Here is a 26,131-nt window from a genome sequence, read left to right as displayed (position 1 = left end):
GCGATTGAAATAAGTCCTTCTCAAGACGTTGTCTTTGAGATACTGTTTTTCTGGTTATTGGTGACAAGTTTAGAGCAACTAATAAACATAGCTTATTCTTACAACGGTGTGGTAAGGAGCATTTCGCAAAGGACCTTTCTCATCCTTCTTACGCTTCCCTGCAGCAGTAGTTCATAATTTGGTTTAGCTCTTACTATGAGCAATGTGCTGGATTTGTGGGACAAGTAAAGATTTTTGTCGTCATATGCATTGGCAAGATGAGCTGACTTGTCCTAAACTGAACTTCATATTGATGAGTATCTTCCAAATGAGGAGTGGATTATAAACACTAATGCTGAACAACAAAAAAGTGTTTAAAAAAAAAAAAACGTTCATCTTAAATCTATTTAACAGAAACAGGAGAATGGAAACAATAACAAAATGATGAAATTGATGACAGTTCCTGTGATGTGAAATTTATTCCCCTGTCAGAAAAATCTTTCTGCATAAATTAGTGCCACATGAGTTTCCATATAGTTAATAAAATTGTCAGCCACGGGACTTACCCATCTTTAACTTCTAGAAAAGTTATAAATATGAGAAATAATATAAAGTTAATTAGAAAGCATAGACTGGCTTAGGTTGGAAGTGGCCTTAAAGACCATCTTGTTCCATACTGTGAACAGTGTTGTCACCCACTAGGTCAGGCTGCCCAGGGTCCCCATCCAACCTGGCCTTGAATACCTCTGGGGATGGGGCATCCACAGTTTCTTGGGCAACCTGTTCCAGTGTGTCACCATCCTAAGCTGTCTTCTGTTCATGAGACACAGCCGTTTTGGAAGAAGGAATTTATTGCTCTTTCCTAATAACTAAGGACTCCAAGGAGTTTTCTGTTCTTTTCTGTCTCCGAACTCTTTGCCAGCCTCAGCAATTATCACAGAATTATCCTTAACTTAATAAGAAGGTAAACTTTTTCTGGTTCCATTACTGTTCCTTGCTGGGGCTGCTAGGAGGTTTGCTGTTTGGCTGAATATATATCTTAAATGGTGATAAGCTTGCTTATCTGCCATGAATTTGTAACATGTTATAAAAATACCATAAATGAAATTGGTAATTAGCAAATGGAGTATATGGAACATTATCCAAAATTACTTCCTTCCTTCCAAGTTATGTTTACACGATCTAGAAAATGTGACTGAATTTCTCAGAAGCTTAGCAGGAAATTTCAAACACTTACCACCATTGTGACAGAAAGTAGTATGATCCTATTTTGAATGTACTCATGTCTCAGAGCTACAGTGTATCTGGTAGTGCAGAGCTAAGCAGGGGACCCTGTTTTGTATATAGCTTGGTGACTTAGTAAAGTTGGTGTGTTACTTAACAGCTGGTGTTGATATTTTAATAAAAGAGGATGGAGGAAAAACAAAAAGCTTGCTATGGAGTGAAAGTGTTGAGGACTGGGATAAAACATAACAAAACAGTAACTGAACATTTGCTTGCTACCTCAAAGCCATGTTTCATTTCAGATTCTTCTGTTTCCTATTACTTTGTTATTATTAATGTTAATTAAAAATTATTTATTACAATTATTTAATGGCAAGTACGGAATTTCATCTGCATCCTGTAGGTCACGATGCATGGAATTCACCTGCTGCTTACCAATTGCATTTATAAAATCGTGTGGATTTTCCCTCTTACCTGTGAAGCTGGTTAGAGGACCTGAAAAAAATACACTATTCCTAATGCATTTGCATTTAATATAAAAAGTTCAAGTGATTGAATTTATTAGTTAGCACTAATGGAGTTTAAATGAATAAAGGTACACGGAAAAGGATGATATAAAGGATATGTAAGTCAAATGTGCATATCTCAGGAGATATCTGCCCTGTCCTGTGAGCTCTGGGCATGCATACGTTACTGCAGAGGTATGCATAGATAGCTATCACCTGGTGAGTATTTATTGTGCAACACAGTACCGAGTATGAGTGACAGCAGGATCTGAAAGTAATAACAGTCCCACAAACTTTGCCGTCTTGCTTCTGAATTCAAGATGGCTTGCAAAGTGCAGGGTACTGGGGAATTAAAATGCTAGGAGATAAATGTTAGAGTAACTTGTTACAGTGGTATGCGTTGGTCTTCTTTAACAAATTTTGCTGCATATGACTTTGCTGATTATATAGTTATTGGATAAAGGCTCATCATGTGAAACTCATGCCTTTATAATTGTTTCTTGCTAAATATCTAAAGTATATAAGAGCCTACCGCGAAAACATTTCATGAATACCTGATATATTTGCTAGCTAATAAATGCTGCTTTTATTATATCTGCTTTCTTAATTAAAATGAGTAATGTAAAAATATGATTGTCATTTTTAGAAAGATTATTATGCTTGACAAAATGTAGTTTGTCTTTGCAGGATTATGTTGGTGAAACTCCTATTCATAAAGCAGCACGGTCTGGTAGTGTGGATTCCATAAGTGCCCTTGTGGCTCACGGTGCGCAAATAGAGTAAGTGAGGTGGTTGGGGTTTTTTTTGTTGATTGTTGTGCGTTTAAGCTGACTAACTTAGACCGGTAAACATAGATACTAATACCAGAGAGAAAAATCAAAACAGCAGACACCTGATTAAAAGGCAGCTAGACATGTTCAACTGTAGTAAAGCCTAAGATGTTTTGCATGTCTAGTAATAAAGTTTATTTTACTGAAGTGATACCAGTGTGCTATATTAGTACTGCATTTATGTCATGTATTAAAAAATGTATCTCACTTCTGTGAGATGGCCCCAAACTATACGCTTTATCGAGTTTTTTGCTATTTTTTTTTTACAATTAACGGACACTTTACACTGGTAAATAAATGCAGAAAACAATGCAAAAACGTGCAAAATAGCATCTCGCACACTTTTTGCAGTTAGTTTAATACTGTTTGCTAGTAAATCGTGTATATTTGCCCTTTTAACTTCTTTCTTTAAAGGTTTATGTACTGCAAAAACATTCAGAAAATCTCACAAACTTTTGCAACTTACAGCATGGACAAAATGGATGCAGTTTTCACCTAGAAATGTTGAGTATAAGCTCTATGGCTTATAATAATGTAAATACTTTAGCAATTTGTTTTAATTAGTTACTGTATTTTGACCTGCAATGTGAAACTATTGCGTTGTAAGTGAAATAAGAATCATGTAGTTAACTTCTTGTTTTACCCTTTGGTTTCCATCTTACTGTTTTGTAATGCTGCCCTGATAAATCTACCATAAATTTTAACTTTTTCAGTGGTATCGTAGAGTATTCAGGAAATAGAGAAGCTTTTATGTTAATAGTAATCAACAGATAGCTTTATATGAAGAGATTTATTTCATAGACAATGACACTGAAATAAGTCATGCAGCTGTCGAGGTCAGTTATTGTGAAGTTCGTTAAATAATTAATGAATTAATAAATTTTCATTTTGCACTCACTTCCAGATGTTTTACAATAAACTTGAATTTAAATTTACTGTGGAATTGAGCAAACCTTAATTATCATCATCAATTAGTGTATGATCTTGTGGTTTTCAGAAAGTTTCCAGTCAAAAGTAGTTACAGAAGTGCATAAACAGCATGAAATGAGTGACTTGAGCTGATGTAAATGAAGAGAAGGTGTTATATCCATGGGACTTTAAAAAATGGGAGCTGAGTGGCTGAGGTTGGCAATGTGGCTGCAACTTAAATTTACATAGTTAAAATTTTGCTCACTTAAACATTGTATATGCAAACCACAGTCAGAAACCTTGGAATGTGTTACTTACCTTTGACCTAAGCTCTTGGCAGCAGAAGTGGCATAGATTTTATAGCAGTTTTAGTGAACAGGAGATCTTTTGAATTCACTGTTTTCTATCTTTGAATTCTATCTACATTACAGTAGGGTAGACTTCTCACAAGTTCCATAGGTAAATAAAGTAGGAGATGCTATCCAGGAAATTGTAAAATCAGTGATGCCAATGCAATAGGCTTGTGGAGCAACCCATATTTCTTTCTGATTTAGAGCATCAGGACCTGGGTGCAATTCTGCTGCTGTCACCTGAGAGAGAGCTAACTGACAGACTAGGATTGAGAACTTATTCCATAGAAAGTAGTTTTCAGTGTCAGTATGTTAAATTAGGCCAAATTGATACGTGTTCTTCTGACGATTCTATTTTGGGTCGCCTAGATTTGAAAACTGGACCCATATCTATAATGGTTATATTGATTTCCTGATTTTGTAGCATCTTCAAAATGCTATTTTCTATTAATGAGTAATTATTGAAACACTGCTGTTACAATGAAGTTACTTGGACTAGAGTAATCTTTGATATCGGTGTCTACCCTATTCCTGTATGCTTCATTTGTTTGGTTGTGTTGGAAGCCAAAGAATATTGATGGTAGTCTAGTAAGGATAAAATAATTGTCTCACCTGAATTGCTCTAGTTTGCTTTATTTCAGGCGTGTTAGTGTATTAGTTTTACAGAGAAATACCATATCTTGCAGTCTCTAAATTTCATGAAGTTTTGCATTGTTTTTCTAATTGATGAGAGAGAATTTGGGACTCTATTCCTGTGTAAATTTTTTAGTAATATTAAAAAATAATAATTGTACCCTAGTGAAAATATTTTGATTTTTTTTGTGGTATTTACCTTCTCATTTTAGCTGAAGCATATTCTGTGCACAGTATGTCCTACAGCCATAAAAATGGTTACTCCACTAACTATGGTATTCATGGACCCTTGAAGAGGGGGAAGCAGGTGGTCACAATGTCCTCATATGAGTGAAAAGGTTTGCTGTGTAAATGATTTTTAATGTGGATAGTATTTTTTTTAAGTATCCATAATAACTGCTGGATTTTTGCTGAAACAGCATAATTTATGCAATTTATGTATGGTTAACTGTGTATTATTTGTTATGGTGACAAGCTAGTATCCACAGCTCTTTAAAGAGGAAAAGCCTTCTTGGTGCCATGTTTTGTTTTGCTCTTTTACATAATTTTTGAAATGCTGGGTTGTTGTTACATGGTTTCAAAGGTTGTATCACAGTGCATATATATATTAAAAATACAAAGATCAGCTATAAACGCAGGACACTATTAAATAAAAGAAAGTAAACAAAGGCAGCTGTTAATTATACCAATTTGAACTTAATTGTTTCTTTCCTTGCTTGTGTTTCCATGCAGTTCACTACTACTTGAATATTTCTGAATGAAAGATCTTCTGCAACAGTCATTTGAACAGTTATGTATTACATAGTGACTTGGTTTGGAGCTAGGAGAGAAGTTTCAAATGCAGTATTTCTTTGGGCTAGAGAGATGTACCTTAAGAATCGGGATGGCTCAGCTGTGGCAGGCCCACTGAAGCCGTCTGGAGCAGGCCATGTTCAGCACGAAGCAGCCTCTTGCCTCCTCATAGAAGCCGCCCCTGCAAGCCCGTGTGCTGCCAAAACTGGGAGCTGGACGCAATGATACTTTCTGGTCCCTTCTAACTTGGGACTTTTCTGTGGTTCTATGTGGCTTGGTATGCATCCAATTGAACATGAGTACTAAGTCATTTCAGGGTTTTGTTGATTGAGATGCTTGAATACTGAGATAGGTATCTTCATATTCCCTTGCCAGAAATCTTAAGGTTTTTGGAAAAATCAATTTGCTGTACCATGATGGGATTCTGCAAGACCCTGAAGAGATACTTCTCTGTTCCGATTTCCCATACTCTGGTCATTGGACATCTTTCAAATCTTAGTTATGGCCATTCCTACAATATCTCAACTTTCTACTTCTGAGACTTCTTTACTTTCTGAAATCTAGTCCTCTTTAGTAAACAGGCAGAAGAATTATGTCAATTTCTGGAGGATAAACAAAGCAAAAATTGGGTATTACTTCATTACCACTTCTGTCAGTTTCCTTTTCAGGGAAACTTATATGGCCTGTTCCCTGGAAGAGTCCCAGGTTTTAGACATCTCTATTGGTTGAGTTGTGCTCATTGGAAAGTAAAGCTGCATGCTTTCTTAAAAATTTAGCAGAGACTTGTAACTTTTTAGCGTGTGCTTGTTTTCTTAGCTAGTCAAGGACCAGATTCTAGATATACATCTGCAGTCTCTTTCTGGTTTTACAATACCTGTGATGTGAACAGTTGTTACTATGTCATCATTGTACTTCCAAAGCTGTTCTATTGAATCACTTTAGAAGAAGCAACATCCAACTTTCTTATGGTCCTTAACCCCATCTTCAAAATAATGCTTCCAGTTCTTACCATTTGTTGAGGAGTAGGAGTTAGGTGCCATTTCAACAGACAGTTCTTATCTTTTAATTAGTATATTGATATTTATACAGTCTGTTTGGTACTTCTCAAGCTTGGGCTACTTCATATATGATTATTTTTGCAGATCTGATTGCCTGCTAGCCATTCAGCAGTTAAACTGCTGGTGTAACTGCTGTCGTTGCATTGGTAGTGTAGTATAGTTGAGGAAAACATGTCTGTTCTTTTTTTGTTGTTGCTGCAGGTTAAGGCTCTTACTGTAGTATTCTTGTAGTTACCATTCTGCAATATGGGGGCTACAGGTTTTGGTTCTTCCTTCCTTTCCTGTCCTACATAAAACTGTACAGAAAGGAAGGTCAAAGTGTTTTGTACCTTTTGGTGGTGAAAATAATTGTTCTGCACAGTAATTACAAGTAAAGCTTGCTAATTTCTTGCATATTTGGTTTCATGCTCTACTGTTGTTGTAGAATAACTTTGTGTTTTGTGAGATACTGTGACTGTGAAGTAAAGCAGTAGTTTGGATTAGTTTTAAGGAGAGATTGGGGAATACTGAAGTAGATCTTATATGTATGGATAGCTGAGAAAACAAAAAGTGGGAGAGGCTTTGGTTTACAGTAAACCAGAGTGGAAAAGGGTAGTTTACACAGTTAGAGCTATTCTCAGTAATTGCAGGAAGCTGAGGCAAACTCAGTAACTCCAGTTTGAGAGTGGATTATTCTTAGTGGAAGTCGTTGTTGATATAAACTCAGAGATAGAGAATAGTGCGAGAGGTTGCACTTCTTATGAGTAAACTTAAATTCTTCATTAAAGCCAGTGGTATTTAGTGACTCTTCTGAAATGTAAAGAGCGAGCACAGGTTATGATCCAGCGTCATAGGAGAGCTTAGTCATTAGTGGCAAGCCTTTGTGAGTTATGGTGGTTTTATTGACTTCAGTCCAAAAGAACTGGATGAAGAAAAATAGTGTTAATAAGAATTTTAAATCTTAGTAACTTAGGTTTCTGACAAGAATGTTAAGAGGTTTTTTGGTTTTGTTGTTGGAAGTGATTTTCCATCATATATGATATTGTGCTTTTGTCCATTGTGCAGCATCTTTTCAGGTCATTTTTTCTTCTGTAAATTAAACAATTTTTGGTACAGTTAAGTAGATGGAGAAGCCAGTGTTACAAAGAGGAGTGTGGGTAGAGGAGATACTGAACACAGTGGAAGAAAGAGGGGTGCAGTAAGTTCCTAAATACAACAGTCTTATCAGTTCTGTTGGTTAGTCTTGACACTGATAGTGGGGCTGATCTGTATGAACTTGATCTCCTGATACATTTTGATAGGGTATGTGATTGGAGAATTGTTAGAGCAAGTGAGTTATATTAACCTTTGGTTGTAAGTGTGTTGGTTTGGGTTTTGTTTGCTATTCAAACTTGGGTCTTCTCAGTTCAGTTAATCATAGTTCAGCTAGTCTCTTCAGACTTGGAGAAGAAAAACATTGGCAGTTGTGGCATGGCCGAAAACATAGTCAGGTTGGTCAGAAAGAATTTTCTAGTGCCGTGTGACTTAGGCTACAGGTTATGAGTTGTATCTCATAGCGTGGAGGGTTAGCGAGCCTTTTGAAGAGTTTTGGAAGCTATTACTTGGGAAGAACGTTACTCTTCTGTTTCATATAAATTCCTTCTTTCTATTCTGCAAGATGTTTCCCCAGTTTGAAAGACAATATAAATTGAACAAATTCTATGAAGCTCATTTAGAGTGCTTCCATGTGCATCAGTAGTTCCTTAATTCTAAAAAATCTTCTGTCTGTGTGAGTGAGAGCACCAAGTGACTGTTTTGTCACAAAAACTTAGTTTTTCAAACTACATAAAATTTTTTCTCTCTTCGTGTTCATTATGGAAAAATAGCAAGTCCATCTGATTACTCCTTTCATCCTTGATATTTTTTTTTTCCCTTTGGCACAAAAATATCTGTTTAAAATGAATTTACCTCTCTTTAGTTTTCGCAAGCAAAAGTCCATACTTTTTCTGCTAAATTTCTTGAACTTTCTTCTGTATTTAGCACATTCCAAAGAAGCTTGCTTTCTTAATTTTTTTCAAATTCTAGGCTGTATTTGCCTTTCAGTTTGTATGAAGAGAAATGAGGTGATTGTATTTGCTCCTGGAGGCAGCTTTCAGAATCTGCGTTACAAGACTGTTGATCTTTTCAAGTCAGTGTCTGATCTGAACTTTTCCTTAACGGTCTTCCATAATGCTTTCCTCGCTGTAAGCACTAGGCATCCTGGTTGTAGAAACATAATAGCAGCATCAGTGTTAGATGTGATTTTCATAGCTGACTGGCTTAGTAACTCCTGTATTGTCTTTGGACTTAAAGTGGCTACAGTATTAACAAGATGCTTATTTGAAATGCATTGTTGCTAGCAATCTAGGAAACCATTATTTTTGCTTCAGTAGTGAAGGTCTTTTCTGCTTTTTGTAAGCATGGCATCGTTTTAAGGGTTAACATAGTCATCAATACCTTCTGTGAGTTGTGTTAGGAGTTATCTCTTACATAGTAGAGTATAAATTAAAAATTACTGTTAATTGCTACTAGCAGGCAAAGTCAGACAGTGATATATTCTATAGGCAAAAGTTTACATGGAAATGATTCACATTTCTACAAGAGATACTGAAAATTGAAGTCCACTGTTTCAGGTCTTTCTTAAAACACTTAAATCGGAAACAGAGGCAATAAATCACCATTGGATGGTAATGACTGTAGTATTTCTAATGTGGTGTACCATGGTTAATTAGTTCTTTCTAGGAGCTAGCTGCAACTACGTAATTCTTTGTGAACTGTAATACTAACATGGAAAAAAAAAAACGGCTTCACAAAGAGCTTCCCTCTTTCCAGGATACTCACCACATTATGATTTTTGGAGGATGTTCTGAGAATCTCTGCCGTGATTTGAAAAGGTTTAACATGATTTCAGCTGCCACATTTTGTTGTGAAATAAAAACTTGGCACCAACTTGTGCTTTTGTAGATGCCCAGTATGTAATTCTAGCATGAATTTTTATAGTTCTTATAGCTGTCCCCAGCAATGGCAGACATCTGTTTAGTTAAGAATATTTTTATCTTGGTATCTGAAAAAAATATGTTTTAAAACTATTTTGCAACTTTTGTATTTGGACACCAAAGGGTTAAAACAGTTAAAGTTTAGTATTTTAAAATCACTTTGCTTTAGAAATTTTAGACTAGTATACTGGTGTTTATAGGAAACTTTTTTCTCACTGTGCGCGTTTTCGTGTTCTGATCTTTTTTTTTCTTTCTCCTTTTGTTTTAATCCTTGTATCTGCTAATTTTTATATAGGAATAGTTACTAATTCTTTTGAGATACAGCCTACTAAATTTAAAGTGATTGAAGCCATGGGTTGACTGGTAATTTTAATTTATTCTATATAAATTTCAGTGAAGAACTGGCAAATTGGTTTCAGGATGAAAGTAATAATGCTTTAAAGGCATAAAAGGCTTAGTATCTTGTTGTTAAGGTGGTCACATGATAATGGCTTACATAATTAATAATGTGCTACAGCACTTTATGTATGTTAATGTAACTTTTAATCATATTGTTGCCTGCAAATATGTGATCCCTTATGATTATAAGTTTCCTGTTTATGCACCATTGCCCGTTTAAATCAAACAGAAGATTCTGAAACTGTGAAAACTACACATGTCAATGTTTTACAGCTACGTAATTCGAATTGACTTGATTTTTTCAAGTAATCCTAGAAAGGGGGAGCATTCCATATAGAAACTGCTGAAACTGCCACAGGTGCTTCTCCGAAAACCTTACAGTTGTGGCATTGAATGTTCAGTATCGCTTCCTTTCTGCACACAAGGCATACTGTTGAGGTATTTGTTGCGGTGATTGGTTTTAATGCTAATCTAGGAATTCAGATATAGAATCTATAGATTTGCATGCTTTGCTTACCCTAATTTACGATTATCTACTTTATTTGTAAACTAACAATAGATAATTGAGATCAGTATTTTTTAACAGATATTACATTGATATACAAAAACTGTGGTTTATTTTCTTAGATTGTCGCATGGCATTAACAAAAACACAGTAAGCTGTAGGTGATGTTATCACTATTTAAAAATTATACATTTAGCTTTTTTTACATATATGAATGTTTTCCCAAAAAGATTTAATGTTGACTTTATAGCGAACTTTTGTTTTGTTTTTCAAGGTATGTGACATTATAAGTGGAAGATGGTGTATTTCAAGCAGTAAATATCAAAAATGCAGAGAAATGTACTTGCTTTTTCCCTTCAATAAGTTTAACGAACATGTACATAAACAACTTAGAATCAAGTTCTTTCCAAGTAACTTCAGTATAATTCAGTGCAAGAGCAACAGGTCTTCATCTTTTATTTCTACAGATCCTTCTAAGAATAAGTTTTTAAAATTATCTTGAAGTAAATCTTTCTTATAAGAAGGTAGATTTAAGCAATTCCAAGTTACTTTTTTCCGTATTTTCTATAGCTAATAATGATGTAATTATTTTCCATATTTTCTGAGAGCTTGCCTCAGATTTTTTCCTTCCTGTAGTGAACTTTTCAAAACAACAATTGCATTTAAATTGAGATAATAAAAAAATCTTCCTTAACTAAAGCAGAATTGAAAGTTAGCTTTGCATTTCTGTATACTGTTTGGCCAGAATAGTTGTTCACTTGCTTTTGTAGATTGAGTTAGGTGCATGGTCAGCCTTTTCTTAAAAGCATTTGAGCTTCAATAGCGTCTTCTTCATAGCTGCTTTAATTTGATACCAGTTGTGATGTCAACTGGAGAGAGAAAAGCAGATTAAAAAGAGTCCTCTTCATGCCAAAAATTAGTCAGTTTTGAAGACTCCCTGTGGATGTCATTTGATGGATGAAGAAGAATTGGTTTGTAAGATTGTTTTTTTTAAGCACTGTATAAGGTATGTGAGTAAATGTATATACAAAAGTCAGAGCTTTAACTCTTTATGAATAGTGCATATTTTCAGCTCATTTATAAAACACTTTTTGCTACAGAATAATTCAAATGTTAAATGTAATCTGACAAGGAACCTCAAGATCACCTACTTCTGTATCCAGATTTCTTTCAACTTTTCTCATGAATTTGTTTTCTATTTATAATGACTTTATAGTATGAAAATGCAATTTGAAAGATATATTTTTCTTACCTTGCTTTGGAGTTAGCGTCTCATACTTCTGTGCTTTGAGGCAAATAATATGTCTTTATCATTTCCAGCTCCTGGCTTTCAGCCTATAAAGAAGGTTGAGGGTAAATAACAGCATGCTTCTAATTTTTGTGCAGTAATAAGAATTACGTAGATGTAATGAGTAAACTAAAGCAAAACGAAATACTGCCAAGGAATCTTAACAGGATAACAGGACTCATTCGTTTTTTCAAATACATGAATTTCTTTGGAAATGGTAAGATGCACATTCTTTCTAAGCATCCAGTGAATCAACTTTCTAACAGCTTACCAAAAACTGCATTTGGTCCTAGGTAAGGTAAAGTCGTTTTTTTTCTCACATTTGTCAGCACTGCAACAGAATTGTCAGACACAGTTCTGTCTGGAATAAGTGCCAATAAATGGAATTACATTTTCAGAGCTGTCGTTCTCATTGTTACTTTTTTAGAGCATATCTGTCTGTTTTGATAGAAGTTAGACCAACCTTTAGAAAATACTGTACAAAGTCAATGAATGCTATTTAGTAGAAAACTAATTGTGAAATGCACATAATTTTTCAAGGCTTAGCCTGATTTTCATTTCTTTAATATTACTTTCTTCCACCCTTTCCTTGCTGGCAGCTGCTTTGTAAAATCATTTTGAAAAATACCAATCTAGCTATCTTATTTTCTTGATCTTTTTTTAGTTATGTAGCCTAGTTTGAAAAGACCTGAAACAAAACTGTCAAATGCGGTATCTTTTAAATAATAAAAAAAAAAACTTTGCTACATTTTAAATAATGAGTAATAGAGAAATAGAGCTGTCACATTTGCAGTATGATTAGAAGCAACAAAAGGATATCTTGCCTGAAGATTGAATATCAGATAGTGTGTTCTGAGTTTCTTTGAGCGTCAAACATTTCAAGATCAGGGATAGTCGGCTCAAAGCTAGTACTGAAGGGATTTTTAACTTATAAAAAATGGATGATGGGTGGAAAAAGGTTTCTCAAGAAATAGGAATTTTTGAGGTACTCCATCTGTGCTATCCAAAGCTGTTTTTTACTGCTTTTCTTTTAGAGCTCATCTTCACATTATTTTTAGTTATAATACCCTTTATGTAGTCAAATTCTCTCAATAAGCAGCTATGAGAAATGAAGTGTCTCTTAAGGGACATTCTAGTAACTGAAGTAGTTGAAAATTTACTCAAATATAGTGATTACCTCTCTGAGTTTCCTTCTGATTTTTCTTGATAGCGCAGTCCGCATCATGTATAGTATGCTTAATATCAAAATGAATCTTCTCATTCTCCTTTTCTCTTGATAGTTTACATTATTACAGTTTATAATTAAGGACTGGCACAGAGATGGATGGCGTATAAGAAATGGAGCTCCTTTTGTGGTCAGTGCAGTGAACCATTTCTGTTCTCATTCTTATAATGAGTTTTATTTATAGTAAGAAACTGTTTTCTCTTTTGCTTAGGTAGCAGTTGGCCAGCAGGTTTTTAGTCATCTAGATCCTGTAATACCTTTTTATTTGATTAAAGTTCATATGTTTTTTTCTTTTTAATCACTGATTTCCTGGCAAAGGAAGTTCTCTTGAAAATGATAGGTTAAATTCAGGTTTTTAAGAGAGAAAGTTCTGAGCTGTCAGAATCAAGAATGTTGCATCCAGTGTGCTACAGCCCCTTCTAAAATACTCCTGTTTTTCTTTACCTATTAGGGATAAACTTTTTAGGAAATAGGAAGAGGAGAGATCTGAATAAAAATCTCAGTAGGTTCATTATATTATAAAATAGGTCAGACTTCAGATCACATTTTTTTTGTTTTTTTTTCTGGGAAGGAAACTTTTCTTTCTCGGAATTTGGTATACGTAGCCTTACACACTTTCATCTTATTTCATATAAATGCATCTTACAGCTTTTATCAGCATTCCTTTGGAAAATGGTCGCTTAACTGTAGTCCATCTACAGTTAAATCTTGCATTTCATTTTTGTCTTACTGTCCATTTTTCAAAGCAGAGATACTGTTAAAAAAAACATTTGCTGAGTGGTGGAATTAACTTATGTTTTATTAAATAAGGTGCTTAGTCAACACCATATTGCTTTGATCATTTATCCTTGCGTATCTTTAACTTGCTCTTGTTTAAATTTATTTTACTGTCTTTTGGGGGCCAGCAAATTAGTGGATTAGATATAATTGAGCCATTGTTTTGGTTTAAAATGGTTATTTTGAAGTTTTTGTTTCTAAAGTTTTTGTTGCATTGCATTACATTTGTATGCAACACAAGTAAATTAAAAATACTGAAAGAGCATTGAATGTTAATAAGCCCGAGCTTCAACAGGCCATCTGTTTCAACGTTTGAAAAGATAAACTATATTTTCAGGATTTCTGGAATCATAGTTTGCTCTTAAAAAGGAGGAGGTGGGGAAAAAACAACCTAGCTGAACCTAACTAACTTCACACACATCATCTCTTTCCTAGTCTCTAAAAGATATTTGAAACTATTACCTCTACCTTGAGGTTTTATCTCTTGACTTGTGTTTTTTTAAGTCTTGCTTTCTGGGATGCTCTTCACTGCTGTTTGTTGGATTTGCAGTAGTAGCCCAAACCAGTGATCACTCAGAATATTACAGTATGGAATGAAACTACCCTCCTCTTGCCCAGTTAATAAATTTTCTGACTGTGTAGTATTTCAGCTTACCTTTCTGAATTTTACATATTCTAGCTGTATCTATTTCTGGAATTAGTCTTCCTGTAATAGTTCATAAGGATTTTCTGGTGTCCCATTTTTATCGCAAATAAATTGCAACATTCTAGGAAGAAAAGCTAAGCTTTGTTCTTTGTGCTCATCACATGAGCTGGAATAAGTTGATTTCTGTTTCGTACGAGTTTCAACAGGGGAATTAATATCTTATCAGTCTTCTAAATTCTTATTCTGTGGCTAGTCTGTTTCTGAATTTTCAAGTAATGAACTTGTCTAAACTATTGAAGCCCAGAAACAAATCCAATTTTCTGATGTGTTGGAAAGGAGGGGAAAAAAATTAGGAAAGATTTATTGACATCTTTTGTCATTTTTAGCCCTCTTGTTGCCACTTACTCGCATTTCCTTATTATTCTGTATTCTAAGCACAGACATGCTGTATGTTTGTGTAAATACATGTGATATTGCACTCTTTTTCAAATTAAACCTCCACGAGTCTACGTATCTTACCTGTTCTCATTTATGAGATTCTTGGTGCTTCAGAGTATTCAAATTCCAGTGTCATTTCTCTTGTACATGGAGAAAGTCTTGATACAAATAAGAAAGCAAGTCCCCACGCTTATGATGTCACACACTTTGAAATAAGAAACAAACAAGAAAAAAAAAATCCTATAAGCAAAGCATAACTGAGTATAGCGTCTTTGTCTTTTTTTCTATATGTGTGTATATTTTATTGTTACCTTAGAAACCAGAATGCCATGGACAATTGCCAAGTCATGTTAAGTTTGTTTTGAGTATTTGATCTTTTACTCAAGATAAAGAAATAGATTACAAAATAAACTGCAGAAGATGGTTAATTTCAAGGCTGAAATTAGTCTGAAGTTTATGTAAAGGTCAGGTACTTCAGACTATTTTAGAATGAAGCATTTTGAGCAGTTTAAATAGGAAGATGTTTTTTTTAAGCACATAGTATATGATTTTATTTTAAAGTGTATTGTCGCCCAAATTTTGCTTAGAAGACAGATGTATGTGAGAAAAGTTTAGTTATAAAACTAAGATTGATAACTAATTTCTTAATGGAAATTTACTAAGTGTATGTTTTCTCTCATCGCCAGCAGATAGATAGTCAGTAAGGGCAGCAGCAGCAACAAGCTAGATTGATGAATGAGTGTAATTCAGTTTCTTTGTATTGTACAGCTTGAGAAATGCCAGTGGCCTGACAGCAGCAGACCTTGCACATACCCAGGGCTTCCAAGAATGTGCCCAGTTTCTCTTGAACCTCCAGAACTGTCATCTGAATCGTTACTATAGCAATGGCACCTTAAATGGGGGTCATCAGAATGCAGGTCCCAATCCATTCAGTGGTGGGACAAGTCGAAAGAGATCCTTTGAAGATGTGGAGTCTGCTGGAGTAAAGAAAGCTAGAACGGAAGGTGAGACCCTAGAGGTAAAAGGGATGGGGTGATACTGTTGCTGAGAAAGGAAAATAAACGTTTTAAAGCCTTTCAGAGTGGATGTCGAGTATTATTCACAAACTCACCAACATATCTAAATTAAGCATTAATACAAGGAGCAGGGTAAATACAGTTGTTCCATCCTTTGAAGAATGTACACGTACCATAAGATCTCAGTTCTCCCTGTCATCATCTTGACGTCTTCAGAAATTTCTATTCCCAGAGCGTACTGTAGTTACACGACACCAAGAATAACATACAGAAGAGCGGGAGCTGAAATTAGCTTCTGCTTTCCTCATTCTCTTCTCATTTAGGAGAGCCACATAACGTTTTAATTCCTGAAGAAGCCCAGATGTTCTGATGGTAATTTTCCATTTTGGGATTCATTCATTCTTCAGAAATGGTTTACTAAGCAAGATGGATGAAATAAATTTGTTGCAGAAAGGTTTCTGAATTGATACAGATTATGTCCATATCATGAAGTGAACATACATTAAATATCTAGGATCTTTTTCCAAGGGGAACTGCTAGATTATAGAAGAATGTCAGACTAGAATGAATCTGAGGGATTCATATTCAGCCTTGTGCAATGAGGATGCTGCTTCTTCCTCTGCAAGCAATGATGGGATAATACCTTGAAGATATTTTTGGTGGCTATATGAAGAAATCTTTTCCAAGTCTTAAAAAGAGCATGAATAATGTGAGAGAATATCCTGTTTCCTTGCTGTGGTCATCCTGTTAAACTCTTACTGAAGAGAAATCCAGCATTCTGTACTCAAAACTTCCTTTGTTCCTGTACCGGCAATGGAACAGGCACTTCACAGACCATCACTGAAGACGTTTTCATAAAAGCGTGTATTGTTCTAATAAGTGTGGTTTTCAGTGAGCCCAAAAATGGGCTTAACTGGTGCTTAACTCTAGATAGTAAGAGTGGAAATGAGACGAAAACAACGTTTTAAAATCCGATATGAATAAAATAAATCACAACAACATTGTCACTCTGTAGTATTTGCTTTAGTACTTACTATCCAGCCACCATTTCAGCTATCCTGGGATTGGAGACATTAATGTGTGGCTCCGAAGCTAAACATATCTAAGATATGCTACTTTGTCTAGTTGTTCTAAACTAAATAAATTCTAGATGGAGAGGAATCCCTATACAATTAAATGGAAGGTTATGTTTCAAGGATTAAAGTCTTTAAGTAGTTGCATGGATTGAGAAAATAACAGTACACGGACGTAACGGCTGAGGGAAGATGCTTTCAGTGCATTCACGTTCTGGAATCAGAAGACATTGCTTGAAGTCAGAGACACACATCTTTTGTTTTGAAGAGCTATTCCTTCTGGATGTTCATAACCAACAAGCTCTTTAGTTTCCGAAAATTGTTCCAATGTAGTCACTAGGTACCGCTTCTCCAAAGTCTGCAGGAGTGGCGTGGAGCCATCTAGGACATGTTGCCATGAAATAGCAATATCTGCATTATCCTGCAACGTAAGCAGTTGGAGTAGTGGTTAAGTCAGATGGAGCAAACAAATACAACATGTTTAAGTGAATGAGGTCTCATACTCAACTACCGAGATGTTAGAGAAGCAATCAGAATAGATAATTTTTGAATTTTTTACCAATATAACTTTTTAACACTTTTGCAAACAAAGGTAAAAGCTTTGCTGCCTTTGCTTGAAGATTTTTAGAGTAATTAAGAGATGCATCCAAACTCTCTAAGTTTCTGATGCAGTATCTGCCTTCAAAGTCATCAACATCAGTCATATCAGTAATGTAAAAAGCCTGTTGGGAGTGAGAATGAATCACCTTTCTTGAGGCACCTTGTAAACAACGAAGGTGAGTAATGAGGAGTCAGAAGTACATCTTTGGGCTTAGCTAGCCTTTTTTAAAAATGGGCAAATTGTGGCAGTTTTGCCTCTAGCATTGTCATTTATTTGCACATGAGATTCCAGATATCTGGGGAGTGCAGGCAGCTGAAAAGGGTTGGTTTTTTTTGTGGTCATATGCCGGATTACAGCAATTTGGAAAAGCCTACACACAGTGCCTTGGCACAGTATAAGCAATTTATAATGAGCTTCACTGTGAGCAGTGGAGTTGGGAAAAAGTACTGAAGCCAACTTCATCTTTTGTCGCTAAACTGGGGAGGAGGTGAGGCTTATGTACACATGATTTTGTTTTTATGCACACAAATCTGCTGTCAGGCACATAGTATTAAAAAAGCCTTTGACCTCAAACGTATGCAATGCTGAGACATGATGCGCTGCGACTGATGGAAGCAAATGCAATATGAACTCCAGAAGCTGAAGGAATGTACATCAGTAGCTCCTGATGCAAGATTGCATTCAGAACGTACACCAAATCATTTCCACTTTTAACTTAGAAACATCAACTGAACTTTATGTCAATGTTTCTGAAGTAAGGTACAGAAATGTCTCCTTGATTCCTGGGGTGGTTGATTCACACGATCAAATGCAAAGATTATATGTGCCAGGCCAGTCCATCACTTGTGTGTTTGTCTCAGTCCTTCTCACCCACCTAGCCCATGGCCTTTGGCAGGCTGGCTTTTGCACTGTGCTGTACAAGCTCAACAAAGTACTAGCTTGCTGTGCATAGGAGGTGAGCAACTGTATGTCATGGCACTCGACGTGGCTGCTGTTGGGTTATCTTTGTGGGATGAGGAGCACTGCTGAGTGGGTGTGCCCTTGCATATGCCAGCATGAAACTGCACACCATATTCCTCTGGGTATCCAGAGAATCTCTTCCTGGTCTAGGGTGATTTGAATCTCCCTTCTCCAAGGACTGTGGTCTCCTTTAAGACCTGTGTTAACTCTATAGCCCTGAAACACACTGGCAATTGCTTAAGGTTCATTAAAAGCAGATAGATTACAAAAATAACGGTTGTGCCAAAGATAATGCAAAAAGACTTGCAGTCTACTGAAGTAGCCCTTTATATTCTGGTGTGTGTGTAGCATATAGAAAGGTATGTCACTGTCAGCAAAAAAACAGTGCAGGGTCTGCTGGAGGAGTGCATTGGCAGGTACTGATAAGATAGTGCAGTCAAGCCCATTTCGCTTATTGAAGCATTTCCTACAATGTCTCGCCACTTCTTGGCTTTTATCAGAAGAGAGATCTATTTGTTCAGTTCTTGTAGGATCCCTGGAGCATCTCATATGAGTAGGACATGAGTTACTAGGAGCTGGAACCTGGGAGCAAAGGGGGAACACTCACGACTGACACTGAATGTTCTCTGGGATGGAGACTGCTTTTATCCATAGGGCATGCTAGATGTAAAGCCTGACCCTGGGAAACCTAAATTACTCTTTAGTCAACTTACACCTAGTAATTGCTTGATACATAGGTGCGAAGTCTGATAGGTACACAGGTAATTCTTCATCTTTAGGGATAGTAATGAAGACATAGCTACTCACCATTTGCTTATTTCACATTTGGAATCTCAAATGTCAGAAGCTTTCACACGTGAACAATTTAGATTTGTATGTAAAAAGCTTTTGTTTCAATAATGAAAGTACTCGTCTGTTTGTTGGCTGAGTTTTCAAGTGTGCACCAGTGACTAAGCGAACCTCTTTTTTTAATCAGCTTACAGCTTTGATGGCTTATTACCAGTGATGAATGGAGGAGTTGAGGACGATGCTGACAATATGCACGTTGACAGAGAGTTTGCTGTTGTATCAGGTGGGAGTGGACAGTTTCCTGTTAACTACAACAACATTCAAATGGTCGAAGACACCAAACAACAGGAGAGTAGTTCTGTTGGACCAAAAGAAATTGAAATATACACTGTTTCTGCAATGCAAACGCCTTGTCATTGCAAGAACCAATATGCATTTTATTTTTAAGACTTAATCCTTTACTTTTGCACACGTTGACTAGAGTCTTGAAAACTGTTGTATTGTAACACCCGATATAATGGGGTTTTAGTAGGTATCTAAAATTAGCTGTTTCATGCAATATATTGTAATGGTGAAAGAGAAAGTTTATTAGCAGTTCTCAGATGAACAGAAATCCACAGTGGCTGTTTCACTTTTAGCCTGAGGCTTGTATTACGTTGTGCCTTGCTTTTAGTTGCTATGATTTCAGGTTAAATGAAACTCAGAAATAATGTAAATGATTCACTTCATTTCCATTAAATAGTTTTACTTGCTGATAAGACATGATAGGGAAACATATCATAGTGCTTATATAGCTTTGAAAATAATATATGTTACAACTAAACTGTACTCAACATAGTTTAACAAATGCTATAAAGAATAGTCTGGACTACATAATGTGTTCAAAATTTGTTCAGATAACAATATAAGCGCAGGATCTTGCGCTTTGAACAAATTTGTGGTTTTTAGTGAAAAAAAAAAAAAAAGACGATATTGATGTTCTTAAATTAGTTTGGAACTAAATTTGGAACTACGGTATCGGAAAACTGGACTTCGTACATTGATCCTCACGGAACAGTCATAATGTTAGTGATATTAGTGGATATCAATGGTGTTTTTTTCAGGGCTGCTCAATCAAGACGCTTTTCGTAACCCCAGGGTGTGCTTCAATAAAACCTGTTTGGGGTCGGCTTTTCCATGCACTTTGTAGGTAAAGCACGGAGTTACTATGATAGCGCAAAATTATAATGAGAAATGAATATCTTACCTTAATTTGTTCTGTGATAAAAATGTTTATGATTTGTACCACAAATCAGATTTGCCAAAGGGAATGATAATGGACAGATATTTTAATATATTAGAAATAAATACACATACATATATATATACAGTCAGTTCTTTAAAAGTAGATCATGATATTTTCCAGTGATAATTACTAAGTGTTCTTATTTATGGAAAAAAATGATTGTCATTCATAAATATTTACTACATTTACTATAGGTGCTAATTTTTAACACATAGTAACGTTCTATAATTATCACTAGAATTATTCATTGCCTACTTTTGCATATTAATTATGGGTAGCGCCACTTTTATTAAATTTGATTTGGCAAAGCCAGCCTATAAGGATTTATTTTTAAACACTTAAAATTTCGCACTTTTCAGTTAATAAACACTATCTGAAATTCTTTCTGTGCGTTTTCATCACTGAAATATTAGTTTCGATGTCTTGATGGGTTTGGGTGGGGTTTTTTTCATCTTCAATAAGAATTTGTGGTTAGCGAGTTCAGTTATCGTCATGAAGGGATGAAACAGGAAACTCCGGTTAGTATATCCAGTGAGGTACAAAATTAACACGTTTCTTGGCATTGTGTACTGGTGTATCCATATTTCAAAACATATCCATGCAAAGGACTAATAACCGAAGCTTCTGATTCTTCCTTGTCAAACAGTGGTACTCATGTCACTTAAACAGGAACCCAATGGTCTTTAAATGTGGAAAGTTACCAACAGGCAGACTAACTAACTGGCTCGATTTGGAAATGCCACGTAAATGCAGTCCTATTTTGCATGCGGGTTTATGCACTTATGTATACACAAACATATGTGCATATATCCAAGAACAACAACAGAACGTAAAATGTTTAAATGTAGCTGTATAGGTCTGTAGTTTCTACATTTGCCTTGCTATTCTTTACCAATACAGATATAAATTTTACATGTCCTTTACTTGGAGGCATTTTAAGGCAGAGTATATTATGCAACTTTTGAGCTAGTACTTTTTGAGTACCACTGCAAAAAAATACATTTCAGACATACTGATGAAATTCTGTTAATGGAAGTAATAATGATTGTACTAACTACTAAATTCAGTAGAGAAATTGCTTTAAAACAGTTGTCTACTTTTTGCATGCATGTTTTTAGAACTTTGTTGCCTACTATTAATCTTTTTTTAGTCTTCTGTGCACTCTGCTGTTGCTATTGTATGGCCTTTTGCATGTAGATTGTACAGATGTTATTATAAACTCATTAATATAAACCTGCTCACTATCTCATCTAGCAAGCTGCTAGGTAAATTGAAGAACTTTCTAAGTAAAGGAACTTCGACACATTTTATATTGGCATCCCAGCATAACATTTCTTTATTTGGCCTACTTCAGCGTATACTGTGCTGTGAGAGTGGCCACTGAAAAGAAAGAAGAGAAATGAGTCACAGACTAATTACTACAGAAATTAAAATTTAAAAAGAGGCAACTCTTCACTCTGTCACATATACTCCATTATTGTATACTTACAATCTTATAACCCAAGAGGGCATTACAGTTAAGATGGAAAGATGTCTTTTATTCCACTTTTCAAATTGCTGTCCAGAGTGCAGTCTGCTACACTTACTTGAAATAATTTCTGAAAAACTCACAATGTCTTTGAAAGATTAATACAAATATAATTGAATGTAGATAGATAGTTGCATTTCTGACATTAAAATCCATGCCGCAAGCATAGTGGTCAGCTCTTATTAACATGAACTGCCTATCTCATTACAGATGAAGAAAGGGTAGGTTTATTTGCAAAGGTGTGTATGGAAACATTTTAAAAATCAGTGGAGTATAGTGGAAACATTTTGATGTATTTCGATTTATTCTTAATTTTTGGTGACAGGTGTATTTCTTAATGCAGATATGAATAGCAGTAGCTCCATATTGAATGCACTGACAAATGGATGTGCCATCAATGGACATTTGGATTTCGCCGCTGCACAACAGCTCAGTGGGATGGATACCAGGCATGAGGAGTGTTTAACATTAACACCTAATGGAATAATTCCTGGAGTAACTTCTCCCAGTAGGCATCGAGTTCATACCAGTAATGGCACCGAGGAGTCAGAAAAGGCCATGAATAATCCCACTGATATGTGTGGATCTCTTCATCTGAATGGAAGCCCAAGTAGCTGCGTTTCTAACCGCCCCTCGTGGGTGGAAGACCCTGGAGATACTTTGCACTATGGACACTACCATGGTTTTGGGGATACTGCTGAAAGCATCCCTGAACTTAGTAGTGTCGTTGAGCATTCCAATTCTGTTAAAGTTGAACAGAGGTATGACAACACTGTCTTAGGCACAATGTATTTGTACCATGGCTCCTAGATCAACGACCTTTATATCACATGCATATTGAAATTGCTACCAAATGAATCTGGGGGCACAAAATCTTCACATAGCATTACATTTGAAAATTGCAACTTACTGCTATTTTTACACTTTGTTTATATAACAAGTAAACCTTTAATTTGACAGCCTTATACAATAGTTTTAGTTTGTTGCATGTATGGGGCTTGTTTAGTGATAAAGTAGGTGCTGTTACGATGGAATGGTTATTTTCATTTTTTATGGAATGTTCCGGTTTTGTATTTTTTTATTTCTAAGCTTGTGAACACTATCTTCCTCTTTTTAGAGCTGTTTTCCCTTTTATTAAAACAATGTTTAAATGAATTTTGTGAAGAAAATGTTACATATGTGCATCACTTAGAAGATTTTCCTTTTCCATATCTTCTGCTGAAGCTATGGTAGTAATATCAATGCCAGCTATCACTATGCAAGGTTGAAAAGTGGCAATCTTACGGAGCTTCTCTGACTTTATAGTTTGTACATTTGTTCAGTATAATTAGATGTTCATCTCCACATTTTTGAGCAAGTTGTTTAACAATGCAGAGGCAAAATTTGGAAAAGTTAATGTTTCACTTTACTATAGCATAGAAGTGCTTTCTGTTGTTGGGCTCTTTGCGTTATAGAGTGGGAAGGTGGGTTGCCTTTGTGCAGTCGCAGTCGGGTGTGCCTCAGGTTAGTTCTGAATTTGTGGCATTTTCCTTTTGCTTCTCTTCTTTACGTGTATGCTTGATATTTTACCATAGCTCACAGACCGGAGGCATGTTGGCACTGTTCTGCTTTGTATGCAGTTTAAAATTACTGTTACTTGTTATAGAGTTTGGCAAGTCAAAATATTTGAGTTTGACTGTCTTGGATATACATTTATTGTCCTTTTTTTAACATATGCTTTGAAAATGTAATGTTGTGTACTCTGGGCTATGCTCATAGATATACGTTGTATTTAAAGCTTAATACATAAATCAAAATTCATATAAGTGCACTATATAAGCACTAATAATATAAGTTGCTGCTTTGTGATATGATAAATGAAGAGTGGGAAGAATATGGTAAATGAGATAAGCCCTCTGAATTGTGTTGATTTTTTTTTGTTGTTGTTTTGTTTAAAAAGGGACCTTTACCATTTGGATTCAAAAAATAAACATATTACATTGTATCTGAATGTTTTGTTTAGACATGATATCTTTACTGGATATTTGAACATGTCCTTAATAGTTCTTAAACCGCATTTCTCCATAATCTTTCTCAGAGCAACTGTAGAACTTCATAATTTTGTCAGTATGTGGAAGCAGATGGGAACAGCTGAGTCAATTGTCCTTACCTGAATCACAGAAACACATACTAGATACGCTGGATTTAAAGGTTGTATCAGCCCTGAACTCCAAAAACAGGTTGAAAATACTGTCTGTCTGATCATGGAAATTGTACTCGCCTTCGAACTTTTCTGTTTAAAATGATACAGACTGCAGAGAAATCAGTATTTTAAATACACTTGAAGTGATTTTCCATCTACATATAAGATACCTGCAGTATATTCAGATGGAGAGCTGCATTCTCACTGAGCTGCATTGGCAGCTGCTCAGTCATTTTGCAAGTTGTTGGCAAAACTCCTCAGTACCTTCTGGGGACAGACAAGACAATTAAGGAAAGGTGACTCTCACCTGAGACACTGTTTCTGGCATGCATGTAACTTGCATGTGCTTGAATAACTGCATCCAGGCTGTGATCTTAGGAAATTTGATTTGTTGATGTGGTGCCCAGAGGCATGTGCCATTGCCATCATACTAACACAAGACATTAGCTTAAATTTGTTGTTGTATTTGGTTGTTTTTTTTTTTTTTTAATTTTTTTTTTTTGTATTTGCAGAGCTTGCTGCATGCATGTGCTTTTTTATGCTTTTCAAATAACTCAAAGCATTGCTAAGTCACAACAAGCATGCCATCAGAAGTACTTGGCTATAAACTGATTCCTAAAGGATTTTCTTTGAGTATCAACAAAATTTGCACGTGTTCATTTACATTAAAATTTTAGGTACATAATTCTAACGCAACAAGATTTATAGTCTGTAAAGCAAGATCTTCGAAAAGGCATACACTCAGGTTTTATTCAATTGCTTTTCACATCTCTTACCTGAAAACACTTTGGAAGAAGCAGTATTTCAAATTCAAAGAGAGGACTGAATGCTTTATTTTAAAATGCACTTCTTGTGATTTCATCTGTATGTTCAGCCACACACTAGCAGAGGTTTCAAGGTGTGTATCTCTTGTCAGGCACAATGGAAACTAATTATTAATTTCTAATGAAATGTAGAGGATCAGTGAAGACATGACGTAGATGTACTGTGTGAGGTTGCTAGGTACCTTCCATTATTGGTAACACTTAAAAAGACAGAAATCTGTTAGAGAATGGCTCAGACAAAAGCTGAGATCCGTAATCAGAATCATAGAATGGCTTGAATTGGAAGGGAACTTAAAGCCCACCCAGCTCCACCCCCTGCCATGGGCAGGGCTGCCCCCCACCAGCTCAGGCTGCCCAGGTCCCCATCCAACCTGGCCTTGAGCGCCTGAAGTGATAGGGCAACCTGTTCAGTGCCTCACCACCAAGTAAAGAATTTCCTCCTAATATCTAACCTAAATCTCACCTCTTTTAGTCTAAAACCATTCCGCCTTGTCCTGTCACTATTAGACGATAGCGATTCTTTATACATAAAAAATTATAAGAATTCTGAGCCTGCATTTATATGAGTGCGTTTTGAGACAACAGTAGAGGCCATCTAAAATCTTGTTTTGAAAGTGTTGCACAAGTTTTCAGTAGAACTTGAGATAGGGAGACATCAAATCACAGCACAGTTGAGACTGACAGATACAATCCTAAGAGCAGGCCACTGTTAGGAACCCATACCATGAGCATGGGAAAAAACAGTTTTTTTATGTTTAATTAGAATTTCACCTTTTTCAATTTGTCTTGTAATTTCAACTATGTACAAGCAATGCAACTGCAAGAGTAACGAAGCTAACAGATCCAATTGCACCACTGATGGGCGAGGTGTTGGCTTACTACATTAAGAATTTAAACTCTTAAGTGTGGACCGAGTTCTACCAATTGTAGTCACATCTTTCCATATGTAACCAGCGGTGACAGAGAGGCATTTTTAAAAAATGTCTTGCTATTTGCATCGTTAGACCAGATGAAAAGTTTTAAAAGCCTCACAAGCCCACTTCAGGCCTACAGAATAGCATTTCAGACACTACTAACAGAGTCATAAGATCATGGAAGATCCTGAGTTGGAAGGGCCACAAGAACCACTGAGCGCAGCTCATGGCCCCACACAGAACCACCCGGCATTCAAACCCCTGTCTGAGGGCACTGTCCAAACGCTCCTTGAACTCTGTCAGCTCAGGGCCGTGCCCACTGCCCTGGGCAGCCTGTTGCATGCCCACCACCCTCTGGTGCAGAACCTTTCCCTAACCCCCAGCTGCCCCTCCCCTGACAGCTCCAT

At 36.0% G+C, this 26,131-nt stretch overlaps 1 protein-coding gene across 4 annotated transcripts in view; it reads left to right on the top strand.

The window, feature by feature from the left end:
* Positions 1 to 23,788, top strand: part of ANKRD10 (ankyrin repeat domain 10) — a 35,720-nt gene extending 11,932 nt beyond the window's left edge. Inside the window, exons 3-7 of one of the 4 annotated variants that reach the window (XM_021415380.1) lie at positions 2,397 to 2,488; positions 15,321 to 15,556; positions 19,179 to 19,274; positions 20,095 to 20,176; positions 22,148 to 22,282. In XM_021415380.1, coding sequence (XP_021271055.1) covers positions 2,397 to 2,488; positions 15,321 to 15,556; positions 19,179 to 19,274; positions 20,095 to 20,176; positions 22,148 to 22,157 — 516 coding nt within the window. In that variant the 3' untranslated portion in view covers positions 22,158 to 22,282. Of the gene's footprint in view, positions 1 to 2,396; positions 2,489 to 15,320; positions 15,557 to 19,178; positions 19,275 to 20,094; positions 20,181 to 22,129 lie in introns of all 4 variants that reach the window. The other 3 variants (XM_021415389.1, XM_021415373.1, XM_021415364.1) reach the window with 3 other exon arrangements.

The sequence above is a fragment of the Numida meleagris genome, chromosome 1 (genome assembly GCF_002078875.1).
Source record: "Numida meleagris isolate 19003 breed g44 Domestic line chromosome 1, NumMel1.0, whole genome shotgun sequence".
Taxonomy (NCBI): Eukaryota; Metazoa; Chordata; class Aves; order Galliformes; family Numididae; genus Numida; species Numida meleagris.
This window is presented reverse-complemented; position numbering and strand designations above follow the sequence as displayed.